This window comes from Mus pahari, chromosome 4 (assembly GCF_900095145.1).
Source record: "Mus pahari chromosome 4, PAHARI_EIJ_v1.1, whole genome shotgun sequence".
Taxonomy (NCBI): Eukaryota; Metazoa; Chordata; class Mammalia; order Rodentia; family Muridae; genus Mus; species Mus pahari.
Window position 1 is genome coordinate 110,207,129 of NC_034593.1, and position 14,602 is coordinate 110,221,730.

The 14,602-nt window shown below is 40.6% G+C and overlaps 1 protein-coding gene across 2 annotated transcripts in view; it reads right to left on the reverse strand.

Annotated features, from left to right (window-relative positions):
* Nucleotides 1–2,823: 2,823 nt before the first annotated feature.
* The window catches only part of Abcd3 (ATP binding cassette subfamily D member 3), a 58,750-nt gene continuing 46,971 nt past the window's right edge, over nt 2,824–14,602 (reverse strand). The window contains exons 17-23 of one of the 2 annotated variants that reach the window (XM_021195365.2): nt 13,416–13,493; nt 13,255–13,320; nt 13,071–13,160; nt 12,502–12,621; nt 8,921–9,025; nt 5,324–5,380; nt 2,824–4,205 (exon numbers count right to left, since the gene is read on the reverse strand). In XM_021195365.2, the coding sequence (XP_021051024.1) occupies nt 4,128–4,205; nt 5,324–5,380; nt 8,921–9,025; nt 12,502–12,621; nt 13,071–13,160; nt 13,255–13,320; nt 13,416–13,493 (594 nt within the window). In that variant the 3' untranslated portion in view covers nt 2,824–4,127. The remainder of the gene's footprint in view (nt 4,206–5,323; nt 5,381–8,920; nt 9,026–12,501; nt 12,622–13,070; nt 13,161–13,254; nt 13,321–13,415; nt 13,494–14,602) is intronic. The other variant, XM_029537309.1, reaches the window with a different exon arrangement.

Here is a 14,602-nt window from a genome sequence, read left to right on the forward strand (position 1 = left end):
AAAACAGAACTGTAGAGTGTTGTGTTCAGTGAAATGACAGACTCAGAAAGACAATTATCATGTTTCTTATGTGTAATCTAGGGTGGACAGGAAGGAAAGAGGGAGGGAGACAGGCAGAGGGGATTATCTGGGCGAGGAGCTGGGTGGCAGAGGGTAATGGGGGAAATACGAACACAGCACAATGATGCACATGTATGAAAATATAACGAAGCCCATTATTTTCTATGCTAAAAATATTAATAAAAATAAATGTTAAATAGGTACAACTGATACTATAATCAACAAATTCCCCAATGCTTAGGAATAAAACTAATTAAGGAGGTAAAAGTCATCTTTATACAGAAAGCCACAAAACATTATTGGGCATAAGTCAAGACCTAAGGAAAAGGGCTTTCCATGTTTCAGGGTGGCAAGCACTCTGTACTTTCTGGCTATGTGTGTGTGTGTTAGGATTGGTTAGTCATGCTCAAACGTTTCCACATTGGTTTGGGGAGAGTGTGTCTTCATTTCTTCTACGAGTTTCCCTCAAAAACATAGTTCAGGTGACCATTTTTTGCTTTATTCTATCATGTTTTTAAATTTGTATTATTAGGCACAGACAAATGGAGAACTGTTACACTTCAGAGCTGGCCACTTTATTAAATGTCTCTTTACTTACAATCTAATTTGTCTGATATTGGAGTATTTAACTATTTCAAGATTCATTCTAAGATTACATGGAGAACTCCTGAAGCACCAGCAGGGCCTGTTATTTACTCTTGAAAGGGCCTGGAGACTAAACAACACTTCCCAAAGACGATCTAGACACAGCCAGTAACCATGAGGAGTTTAACCTCACTGAAGTCGTGGGAATGTAAAATGAAGGCATGATGACTTCCTGTCCATGGCTAACGACACAGAAGGGAGAAAAAACAAACAAAAAACAAAAAACCACTTACAGTGGAAACAAAAGGGAATTTGAGCAGGACCTTAATTTAAAAAAAAAAAAAAAAGCCCCACTTCAAAATATACCAAAACAAAACAAAACAAAAAAACCCCAACACTTAAGAATATCTGTCTGACTTATTTATATAGATCTGAACAGAAAAGAACCCAGCACCCACTACTGGCTAGGTTAAAAGCTCATCCAGATATTTAGACATATCCGTAAGAGAAGGGACTGCTGTTACTCCATCGGTGAATCTCAGTACTGAGAGAATAAAGTCTTGTACAAAAGGCTACCATGTCTAAAAAGAGTTAAAAAAAAAAAAAACAAAAAAAAAACAGGTAAAGTTAGACTGTAGGATACAAGTAGAGGGCTAGTAATTAAGAAAAGGATGGAAAAGAGGCTTTTGAATGGTGATAAATTTCTATTTCCTGATTTCAAGTGACTATAATTGTGGACATAAACAACAATAACAACAAAAAAATCAGTGTTTCAATTTAAGGACATGTCTGTACCTGTGCTGCAACAGAGTGTTTATACGGTTTTAAAAATGATTTAACTATATGGGAGGGGTGTGAAGTAGGAAGGTAGGTGGTAAGGACTACCCAACACTGACAAGCTGGGGCACACACCTGTAGTCCCAGCACTCAGGAGGCAGAGACAGGTCAGCTGCAAGCTTGAGGCCCACGAGGGCTATGCAGTGACCACCCATTGTCTCAAAAGCCAACCAACCAACCAGACTACTCGATGCTTAAATAAAACAGTGTGAGCATCAGCTTCTCACAGTTAGTAATGTCAACTCCAACAGCAGGACTCAGTCACTAGACACAGCGCAAGGTTTTAAAAACTAAGCTTAAAGGGCTGGAGAGATGGCTTAGCGGTTAAGAGGACTGACTGTTCTTCTAGAGGTCCTGAGTTCACTTCCTAGTAACCACATGGTGGCTCACTACCTGTAATGTGATCCAGTGCCCTCTTCTGGTGTGTCTGGAGATAGCTACAGTGTACTCACATACATAAATACTTTAAAAAAAAAAAAAAAGGAAAAATGTTTAAAAACAAAACAAAAAAACTAAAAGCTTTAAAATGATGTAAGAAAATGGGACAGCTGTACTCACCCTGCAGTTGTAAAGCAACTATCAATCACTGAGAGCCACCTCCTCACTCCAGCAACGCTGAGCAACACTGTTTACACACTTTCTCATTAGATTAAAAAAAAAAACAAAAACTGCAGGACACAGCAACACAAACTTGATCTGCAGAAGGCCAGCCACGACATTCTTCCATTTACTGTCTGATTTCTTGTTGGGGTTAAACTAGCATTCTCGGTGCAGTTTGTGACAATCGTGCAGAGGACGACTGAGCACTGCTCTCTAGTCAGCTCTGAGAAAAACCTCACCATGCTAGAGTACACAGGGGTTCTCCCGGAAGGCCTGCCTCTGTGCCTCAAATGGGGAGGCACCTTACTGTTAGAGTAAAACTGGAAAATAATCAGGAGATAGACAAGAGATTGAACATGTCTGCTGGCAGCCTTGCGGTAGCCTAGAAATCTGAAAACTTGTAGTTTCCCTGTGCCTTAAAGCCTTTCCAGGACGCGCTAGCCTTTAGCCTTCTTGGCTATCTGTTAGCATTTGTGAGGTATAAACATTTGGTGAGGATTTTCTAAGAAAGAAATGCACATTTAAAAGTGTACATTAATCCCAGCATTCCAGAGGAAAAGGTAGGTAGTGCTCTGTGAGTTCAAGGCCAGCCAGAGCAACCTAGGAGACCCTGCCTAGAAATATAAAACATTTCAAAGCTCACTTAATAAGGTAATGTAAAAAGACTGCCTGGGTGCTGAAAGCCCTTTCTGAATGTTAGCACTCAGGCCCAGGAATAAAAAAGGACAGGCGCAGGCTGTGTAGGTTATCTTTTTTTTTTTTTTTAATCTGAACAGAAAATAAGTACATAAGTTTGCTAAGGAGGCATGGTAAAACTGAATGTGATGCATTTACGGAATCAACACATCAGGGTTATCTTGGTAGCCAGTGATTGTGAGATATGAAGAAACAAGACCATCAAACGCCCCTTTCAGAGCCCACTCGATCAAACTGACTTCACAAATATGTATGATCATGTCCACTCTCAGCCCTCCTTTGTGGAAACAACAGTTAGTCACCAAAGGTTCTGGGGAGCCAGAGCTGACACAGGAGCAGGTGTGCAGGAGTCAGAGACCGTTCCTAGGAAATGTCATTCACCCATGTGCAGGAGAATAGCTTAGCAGTTTTACAACTGAAACCACAGTCAAGGATGGCAGCAGTGTTGCGCTCAGTGCATTGCTTCATGTAGTGCCTCTACAGTCACGTGGCGCTTACCATTATACAACCACATTTCTGATGAGCCTGTCCATCCCTTCACAAAATCCAAAATTCTCCTAAGACCTTGAGCTTCACACAGGAGGTTATGTCTGAACATTCCAAACACTGGTAAGACTGGTACAACGTGTAGCAACCACAGGCTGTAAGCACAACTGCATGCACAGTGTTGTACACCACGAGAACCTTCAAAACAACTCAGTCCAACAAACTGAGACAGGTACATTTATTGTTTAGCTTGAGAAACCCCAAATGGCTCTCCTGGAGTCCAATGCACCTCAAGGCGTGTGTGAGGAATGAGAATAAACGCAGCAGCTAAAGAAACTGGCCACTGTGTACTAACCGCTATCCTGTAACGATGGAATACGCTTCAACAAAACATTGTGATTGGTCTGGGTCCCACTACCATGGGGCATAAGAAATGAAATGCAAGACTACTTTGTTAGATTAGAACAGTTAATGACCCCAGTTTTAAATAGGGTTCTTCATGAAAGGAAAAGACAGAGCCATAAAAGTCAAATTAGCTGACTTCAAATGGTTTACATCCCAGGATGAATCAGGTTACACTGATTTAAGCCCAATTTAATTCAGGCAGGTTTTTTAACCACAAGAATAAGGACATTCTTAGTACATAATTAATAATTAAACCAACATATACACAATTAGCAATATCCTATACAATATTAAATGTTTTAACATGTTTCAATTATCCTATATCTAGTCAATTTGTGGCTTTGTTTTTTTTTAAAAAAAAAACCAAGCTTAACTTTATTTTACAATGCATGTTGCATTTACAAATGCATTCTGTTCATTATCTTGTTTTGAAGCAGGTGACATTCTTGAGATCGTCTCTATGATCCGAACTCAACCGTATCTTCTGTGATCTTTTTGAATTCATAATTGCCTCTACCATCCATATGCAGGTAGTACTATGGGAGAAAAAGGAAAGTCAGAAACTAAGAACCAGTATGTTTCCCATTTCAGAAACTAAGAACCGGTATGTTCCCATTTCGGAGAACAAAAACGGACTTTTGCACGTTTCTTAGTCAATGCACAGGCATCCCACGAAAGAGGATGCTTCCACAGCTCTGAATTACAGCTCAGAGCTACTAGGATGACCGGTGCCAGAGCCTGGGTGGCTCACCAGTGCAGCACTGACCGCTGCATGGTCAGCTACCACTCTCCACTTGAAAGGCTCTTGTTCAGATTCGGCAGAGAAGAGAAGGGTTATACGTGTGCCTCTGAAGACACAGAACAAAGCCTTCTGTCTCTAGTTAGTGAACGTCTATATATAAAGGTATGTTTTCTTCTGTTTATGTTCTGTTTGCTATTTTTTAGCTGCTTCGTGTTCCTTTCCCTTACACAGTGGCTGTTCTTAACACACTCGAGGCCTAGGGCTGGATCCAGCACAGGGAAGGAGGACAGGAGGAAAAGAGGGAGGGAAGGAGGAGGGAGGGAATAGCAAGGTTTGAAAAGGAAAGATAAGAGAATCAGGAGAGGAGAAAAGAGCTCTATTCTTGATGTTACCCCACTCACCTTGAGGACACTACCCAGAATCTACAGCACTTCCTGTATGACTGTGAACTTCAGCGCAGTATCTGGTAAGTGGCTGAGACTCTAACAGATCCTATTTTACTACACTACAAACACGGCTGGCATTATGCTATCTTTCCCTTATAGTCCTGACCGCTACGGAAAATGCTAACAAAATCTTGCCATCTAATTGTTAAGACTTTCTCCTCTTCTGTCAAACCTGAATGATAACGACACAGCTCATTTACCCATAGCTATTACACATCAGTCACTTATAACACTAGAGACCTAACTGCTCTCTAATCTCAGCAGAGATGTTTATATACATTCTCGCTTTCAAAACAGACAACAATAATACCAAGTAAAGTCCCACTGTATACTTTAAAGCTCAAATCACCCATAAAATGTATGCTTACATGGTGATGTGACCATGAAATCTGAAATCAGTCAACAAAATTCACATATTTACATAAGATAAACATTCAACATTCTGTACAAGTCAAGAAATACAAACCTCGTGGTGTTTCCAAAGGGATTTTCTGTGTGAAACAGTAAAGAGGGTGATGCCAACCTATTTCAAAGAAAGGGTTTATGTTACATCAGTAATGGCAAGCTGCAAACACACATTCATTCTAAGTTGTTAGATATCACGTTCAGTGGCTACAGCTAAGAATTAATGATAAAATATACCCTACATTTGACTTATTATGAAATGGTAAGATACGGACAGCAAAAGGTTAAAGTCAGGAAGCCACTGCTTCCAAATGTGCAGTTCTCTACTGTAGTCTCATCTTGGAATGTGTCTTGGGGTTCAGTGTTGGGAGTTATTATTCCATTGCTTCTAGAGCGTTCTAAGGCAGAATTCTGCATGTGTCTTCAGTAATGTATACAAATACTGACACAAATGAGAGAAAAAGTTGTGAAAAATCTTATGTTTGGATTAGGTTTTGCTACCCAATAGGCTTACTATAAAACATAATAAAAATATTTCAGTCTTGATCAAGGATTTCTAACACACTTCAGAGTTTTAGTTTTTTGGAGAAACATTGCTTGCTGTAGTTGTTCTGGATCAGTGGTTCCCAACTGAAGGGCAATCTTTCTCTTTCTCTCTAAATAAATAAATAAATAAGTAAGTAAATAAATAAATAAATAAAAATATCTGGTGGACATTCTGGTACTACTGAAGTTTTTTTTGTTTTTGTTTTTTGTTTTTGTTTTTTGTTTTGGTATGCTGAGAACAATACTGCCATCTAATGGACAGCACTAGAAGTGCTGCTAAACTAAGGCCCAGGACAGTCCTTGCCATTGCCTAGGAGTTACCCAGCCAATGCAGATGGGGGAAGAACACTGCCTTAGATCCTCAACACATACCTTTACGTTTGGAAGAATCAGCAAATCTTCACCATGATATTTTAGTTTCATTGTATTTTTTTTTCTCAACACTTTTTTTTTTATTGGCTACTTTATTTACATTTCAAATATTATCCCCTTTCCAGATCTCCCCTCTGGAAACCCCTATCCCTCCCCCTCCCCCTTTAATTTTATTTTAAAAAAGGATTTATTTATTTTTATTTTATGTGTGTGACTGCTTAGCCTGCATGTAGCCTCCAGTGCCCTTGGCGGCTAGAAGAGGGTGTGAGATCCTTTGGAACTGGAATTAAAGGCAGTTGTGAGACACCATGTGGATTCTGTGAACTGAACCCAGGTCCTCTTGTAGAACTGCAAGGGCTCTGAACCACTGAGTCATCTCTCTAGACCCTAATCTTATTTTCATTTTGATAATAGTCTTAAAAGATTAGCCTAAGTAAATTCTGAAAATTTCTGTCCCGAAATTTTATAACTAAATTATCTTGCTGGCACCGAGTAGCACCCCTTACACTGCCGCAAGTTTGGCTGCCAATGTGCAAATTAGTTAGGACCTGCATAAGGAGATAGGCACATTATCAGCTTTCATATTTCAACTGTATCAAAAGCCTATTGAGACTTTTTTTTTCTATTCCTGATGTTATAATTGGATTAGGGTAGGCATAATGTGTATTCGAATTACTTAGACCAAAATCTAAACGGTAAGATCCAAACACCAGATGCCACCTTTCCAAAGTTAAATCTCATGCTCATGGCTTGGATTCAGCAAAGCAGTCACCATTCTCTTTAATGTCACTGAGCTTAAGTGCTGTTTTATATCATTTGTAAATTTACAGTTTTGTAGTTAGAAAAAGGTGTTGGGCTCACAAGAAGCCTTAGTGGGTAAGACACTTGCCACCATGGCTGACAATCTGAATCAATTCCTGGACTGACGTGGTGGAGGAGAACTGACTCCTACAGCTGTCCTCTGACCTACATGAGCACCACACATGCAACATATTCCAAATCGACAGTTTTTAAAGGTCCTAAACTTAAGGATCCAGTCCCTCATTTTCTCTTCTTCATGACCAGTACAATAGTAAATGATCATCAAAACCTCAGGTAACTTTTCTTCTCTCAAGTGGAATGTGTTTTACAGATCTACACATCTTAAAATCAAAAAAGGCAACAACATAGATTTGTCAGGGAAAAGCCTTCAAGTCAAATACAGTCTATATGAAACACTGCAGATATCTCTAATGCAGATATCTGCATGGAAACACTGCAGATATCTCTAATGCCTAGAAAACTGAAAACCACATACAAATTACTAAAGAGGACTCAAGAAGAGGAATAAGTCATTAAAGAAATACAATCCATAGTTCAATCAACAGTCTTCCAGTGGGGAAGACCCTTGCAGACCTTCTCAACAGCACACCACACATCATCCTTTCACACACCCGAGTCATGTGACAGTTTGTTAATATGCTGTTCTACTTTGCAAAGTTCAAGACTCCACACTTCTAACAACTTCCAGGTACTGCTACAACTGCTGATCCACGGCATCCTCCAAATGGCAGGGAGTGTGTGTGCATGTGGGTGTGCGTGTGTGTGCACATGTGTGTACATGAGGGTGTGCATGTGTGTGCGTGTGCACGTCCATACATGTACATGTAAGTGTGTGCAAATGTACATGGCTTATTGTAAAGTTCTCAAATATAAACTGTTGAAATACTCCTGTAACTCATTTATTCACACAGAGTAATATATACTACTATTTTTCAAATCTACCAAGAGTACATCAGGACTAGTGAACAAGTATGTAAATAATGGCAACACAGCTTGCCTCCTGTTTATCAACTAAAAGAAACCTGTTTTAGAGATAATACTATCCAAATAAAATAAACCAGATAAATTAAAAATTAACAAACAAAGGGGTGGAGAGATGCCTCAGTGGGTAAAGCACCGGCCATCCCCGCATGAGCACTGGATTTTGGTGAGTGGGCATGGTGGGTTGCCTGTAAACCCAGATCAACCTGTGTTCTTCACACACACCCTGTGCACACACCACCATACATGCAAACACATACAAGCACAATACAAGCACAACAGGCACATATGACACACACACACACACACACACACACATAAAATAAGAATGTGAAAAGATTTAAGTTACCATATGGTTACTGTTGATTTTTCTTAATTCAAAAAGTGATATATAGGTAAAGTTAATGGGACAAAAGAAATACCAGAGGTTTTTTTGTGGTTCTTTTTTTTTTTTTGGTTAACTGAGTAAGTAATAATGTAAAAGAGATTTAAACACTGTATCACGACTAAGAAACTGCTAAGATTTAGAATGCATGGATAATTTCTTGTATTGTTTATATCTATAAAGTTGTATTTTTTTAAAGATTTATTTATTTTATTTATATGAGTATACTATAGCTGTCAGACATACCAAAAGTGGGCATCAGATCCCATTACAGATGGTTGTGAGCCATCATGTGGTTGCTGGGAATTGAACTCAGGACCTCTGGAAATGCACTCAGTGCTCTTAACTCTCCAGCCCTTATAAAGCTGTATTTAGAACTGATAGCTCCTTGCACTCTGTATATACTAGTGTATATACTAGTTACCAGTTTAGAGACAATGCAAGGTATTACTTCTCAGTAGCATTCTCGTTGCTTGGAATTCCCTCTGGCCCAAGCCTGAAGTAGGCGTGGCACACAGATGCTCCAGCACAGCGCCTGTGTGTGACGCTTACCTTTCGACAGTGGCTATAAATGTAGTCCTCCACATCCACGCTAACAGCACTTGTGCATTCATCCAGAATGGCAAACTGGGGTTTATGATAGAACAGTCTTGCCATCTAAAGCATAAAAGGAAATAATCTGTATAAGTAGAGGTTGGTCTAAAGATAAAGCTAATAAAAAAAAAAAAAGATAAACTTACTTCAGTAAATATGCTTTCTGGAGTCTTCTAGAGCTAAATATGAAAGTTATTCTTAACTAAAAAGCATTACCCCAGAGATAGAAATAATATAAATAAAATAAATTATTTTTACTGTCATCTTAAACAAAAGGAGAAATATATGTGAGAAATATGTATTGCTAAAGACAAAACAACACTGGTGTGAGATGGAACTCAGTCTTAAGATGAACATTCAACAAACAAGTTTTGTGCTTTAGCCAAACCTTAGAGTTCAGACCCCAGATGGCTCAGATGCACAGATTCCCCTGACTGTTGCTTAAGTAAGGGCATCTGTTAGTGTTTCACCAACCACATTCTAGTGCCCCTGCCAGGTCTGCCTGGTTGGTCTGGAAGTGTGCTGTCTCTGAAAGCTGTTGGCCTTAGAAATGAACTCTGGAGTGGGAATGCTTACATTTCTTTCATTAGCAGGAATGTGGAACATTTTCTCTGACTTAATATCCCAAATGTATTCTATTTTCTGGAAATGTTCTGTCACTATCTGCAATAGAAATCTTCATGTTGCAAAACCAACAGACATGTTCCTCACCCTAACCAACTTATCTTCTGAGAAACATTCTCCTCAAGGCACACCCTCCCCAAGGACAGTGAGGGCACTGGGGTCCTCCCTCACTGTGGTCTCCGATCTTTCTAGAACTTTCCCACTTGGCCATTCAGTGTGTGTACGTGGGGTTCCTCAGAACTAAGTCCCAGATCTTCTCTAGGAGTAAAATCTTCGTGGCCCCTTTCCTACTCTCCCTCTCATCTACTCTTTTCTTCAGTCTCATGGAGTTTAGAGTACACACTCTTTTCATCGCTGCCATGCCCTCATCTCAGGGAACACTCATTTTCTGCCTGCATGACACACCACCCACCCTCTCTGCTTTTCACTATTCTCCATGTAACCAGGGAGCATCTACTACATATGTAACTCAAAGAACCCCACTTGACAAAAATTCTCCACAGCTTCCCCTTTCCCATCTTCAAGGTCCTATCCCCCTTCCTCCTACCATCCTCTGACCTCAGCATCTAGCCTGCAATATTTCTTCCCATCAGCCACTAGGAGTACGATGCTCTGGGCCTTACTTAGAGGTTCTGTCATGTCCCTCTTTCCTTTCTTTTCTTTCCTTCTCTTTTTGCTGATGTGTTGTTTGTTTCTGTTTGATAGAGGCTCTCCCTCTGATTAGCGCAGGCTGGCCTAACCCATGGCAATCCTACTGCCTCTGACTCCAGAATGCTTGGACAATGCCTATGCTATCACAACAGGCTTATTTGTTCTTAAGTCCCAATATCTGACTCTGGTCTGGACATCTTTCAAGTGACTGCGTAAGTCACTCTATCAATCCAAGTGGGCCCTTTATGGAACTGCTGTATATGGCAAACTTGAGCTTATCTTTGTGTGGCTCCCTTGCTGTAAGACTCACTAGTAGAAACCATGATTAAACTGCTACAATACACCTGACACCACAGCTGTTCTAGTCGAGTGAACAGCAAGTGAGTAAAATGAACTGCTGTTCTGAGGCTTACACCGATGTGCACGAAGTGAGGAAGAGGGAGCAGCAGACATTGTCACAGACTGTGTGTGCATTGATGGTATTTCACAAGGGCCTCCCTGCTCCATGAAACTATGCTCCCCACGTGTGTGTGTGTGTGTGTGTGTGTGTGTGTGTGTGTGTGTGTGTGTGTCCATCTCCCCCCATGCTGTCAACTATTTGACTCCACAAAATAAGGAAGTTGTAAAGCAAGTATTTCAACCAATATTCTGTCTAGCTAAGGTTGATAAGCAATCTTTCACAAATTCTAACATTAGCTGTCTGCTTGGCAAGCCCCAAACTACTAAAGTGCAGTTTCCTTGATAGTCACATTAATAATTTCATAGGACTGTTTTAAAGATATAATGTGTTAGCCTTTGTAATCTGCTTGGCATATTGGCTATCATCTACTAAGCACTTAAAAACTAGCTGTTACTGACTTGAACTGTTACTGGCCTCTTATTCAAATATAAAAAGAGTTCTGCTGAGCAGTAAAGCAGTAGAAAACTGAAGATGGGGGCTGAGGAGATCGCTCAGTGGGTAATGCCTGTTGTGCAATCACAAAGACCTGAGTCCAAACCCCCAACACCCATACAAAACCAAAGCTGGGCATGGTGGTATCAACTATAATCCAGGGCTGGGAGGCAGACAAAAGGGATCTTGCGGGCTTGCTGGCCAGCCAGCCTGGCCAAGCAGTAAACTCCAGATTCGATGACGGAGCCTGTCTCAAAAAGTAAATCCACAAGACATCTGATGAAGACCTCTGTAGTAACCAATGACTGAGCTGCCATATGGGTACTAGGCATCTTAGGTACCCAGAAAGTCTGAAAGAACGAACAGTGCTCTTTAATACTAAACTATCTCTCTAGCACATTTTCTTGATTCCTAATTGCTGCAGGAAGGCCCAGCTCACCCGGGCAGTACCATCTGTGAGCAAACAGGCCTGTGCTGAAGAAAGAGGGTGAATGTTAACCTGGAAACAAGGCAGTCAGCAGCAGTCCTTCATGGTTTCCACTTCTAGCTCTTACCTCGAGTTCCTGCCCTGACTTCACTGATGATGAACTATGACACAAAAGCTAAAATAAACTTTCTCCTTCAAACTGGTATTGGTTATGGTGTTTATCACTGAAACTGGCAGCACACAGTAGCAGGGTCTTGGTACAGTGGACCTGGCCATGCTGTTGTTTGGAAGGGCAGTGGAAGCATTTGGAACTTGGAGCTGGGCTGCTCCGTGGGAGCTTGGAGACTGACAAGCAAGGAGAGGACAGCAAACAGGAGAGTGAATGCTGTCTCTTTTCAAAATAACTTTGTGATTATAAAAATTTAAAGTATTTCCAATTCTTTATACTAGGAAAGTCTTAAAATTCTAAGTAACTTTGTGAATAGGTCAGTGACAGAAGAAATAAAGTTACAAGGGACAGTGCAGGGAGGAACAAAGACAAGGACAGGATGAAAAACTGGTGTTTCTAATACTTTCAGTTGTTCATGGTGAGCAGCCTGAAGGAACAGCAGCGGCAAGAGCAATCTTTAGGGGACAGTTCCTGAAAGACACCGTAGCCCGTGCTCCTCACAGAACCACGGTCTAGAAAGCAGCAGCCTCGCTGTAACGCTCATGTCACATCTACAGCTTCCCCTTTCATAGGACAGAAACATTACGGACACGTTTGCAAAATTCCACATTTATATGAAGTTAAACATTGTCTAGCACTTTTATTATAATTTAAACTAACTAACGCTATAATATTTGTTGAGTACAAAACAAAGTCCTGTGTTAGGATTAGTCAAATCCTGAACTCTGACAGTGACTTCAAGCAAGCATTTGGTCCCAGTTTCAGAGGACACTGACCGCCATTCTTTGTTTCTCTCCTCCGCTGAGCACATCCATCCAGTCCTGAACACTGTCCCAGCCGCCTTCTCGCTCAAGGATATGACCCAACTGCACATTGTCCAAGTACTCCTTCAGCACCTTTATGCAAAGATGAAAGGCCAAACAAGTGTATTAGAAGCTAATGTTCCATCCTTTCTCACCTCATTTTTTTGGACCAGCTCAGTAACTCCATAGCCAACCACTTGGACAGCTACGTGCTCTTCAGGAGAAAAATGGGGCAAAGCTGACCTGAACCATCAGGCCCTAGCCATAGTACCCTTGACAAAATGTCTAGGAGCTTAATGACAGAGCAGTATCATATAACCAAAGGAAGGGGGCGATGAGAACACAGCACCTCAGCAATGGTTGAAACAGGCCATGAGTAATAAGCAAAGCAACTATCTTTTATCACCTCTAGCAATCACCTCGGAGAGCTCTAACAATGGTTTGAAGACTTTACAGATTAGGCCACACTATATGATGTCTAAAATAACAAAGAGTCTGAAACAGGGCATGCTGGGTGCACGTAGAATATACACAGCCCTTACCTGGTCAGAGATCCCCCTCTTCTTCTGATCTTCCTTTCCATCTGGATATATGACTTGGTCTCTCAGTGTTCCCAGGGTCATATAGGGTCGCTACCAGGGACAAAGCAAGAGTCATGAGACATATGTTTTAAAATATTAACAAAAAGATCTTAAAGGTTACAAAATAGTTCAAACAAAGTCTTACCTGAGGAACATAAAATAACTTTCCTCTCTCAGGTTTAGTAAGACGTCCTCCAAAAAGAGGCCACAACTATAAAGCAAAGGGAGACGTAAGTGACCGTGAGACCTATAACCTTACAGTATTACAAACAAGACAGCAAGCTTTGGAGACCAGACTGTACACACCTCACCAAGAACACGGAAGAGGGAACTCTTTCCACAGCCATTTGGACCACAAATGAGAACATTGGCTCCAGATCGAACCTGAAAGACAATTTTTCTTTGAATTAATTAAATTAAATGAATATCTACATGTGATATTTCCTTAGAGTCAAAGTGGTCTTTGCTAAGTTGGAGCTTCTAATTTTACTTGTAAATGTGGTATTGGGTACAACTATGAAGTGTATGATGAGAGATCTCTTACTTCCGATAAATTTCAATTTTTACTAAGTTTCCTTTTTTTCACTTAAAGACCGTTATTTAGACTGTTTAATATAGTCTTAATCAGAATGCAAAATTTGAAAGCTTAAAAAAATCTGAGGGTTCTTGAAAATAAGAATAATTGTGTATACTCACATTTATTAACATATTATCTGAACTGTAGAGCAGATTCTTTTACTTAGAAGTCTTAATTTACTTAACAATAGGTCACAAATATTCTTCCAGGTCACTGTATTTACTTAACAATAGGTCACAAATATTCTTCCAGGTCATTGTATTTGGGTCCCTCTTACCCATTCTTTTAATTCCTGTAGTACATACTTCGAATGTACTTAGTATACATCACACACTATACTATATGAATAGTATGAATATACCACAATTTCTCTAAACATTCCCCAATGATTAGATATGTACATCATCTTTTATTCTGATCTTTTAAATGACACTGTGATTAACTTCTGTGTCAGCAAACATATTCATAATAACCAAGTAAATTAGACTGTATGCTACAGACTAAGCACCGGGAGAAAACTCAGAGTAGGAAACAGAGACAGGCCCAGATGCCTCGGAGGTCAAAGTACACTTCACTGAAAGTGACAACTGGGAAGACTTCCGAAGATATGTAAGGAGCTTATCACGAGGAAACCATTTCTGTCCACCTGCAGCAAGCAGGCATGAGGATGAGTCAGGAATAGGCCTTGCCTCATAGACAGACAGACTGGCTCTGCTGGAGGAGACGGCAGGAGGAGCAGCAGCGGTCACTGGGCTCAGACATGTGTGAGGTAGGGAGAAGGGGATGTGTCAGCAAATCCTAAAGAGCAGCACAAGCCAAAGCACCACAAGCCAGCCTGGGCTCCGACTGGTAATACAGTCTCGGGGTTCCGACCGTGGTAATACAGTCTGGGGTTCCGACTGTGGTAATACAGTCT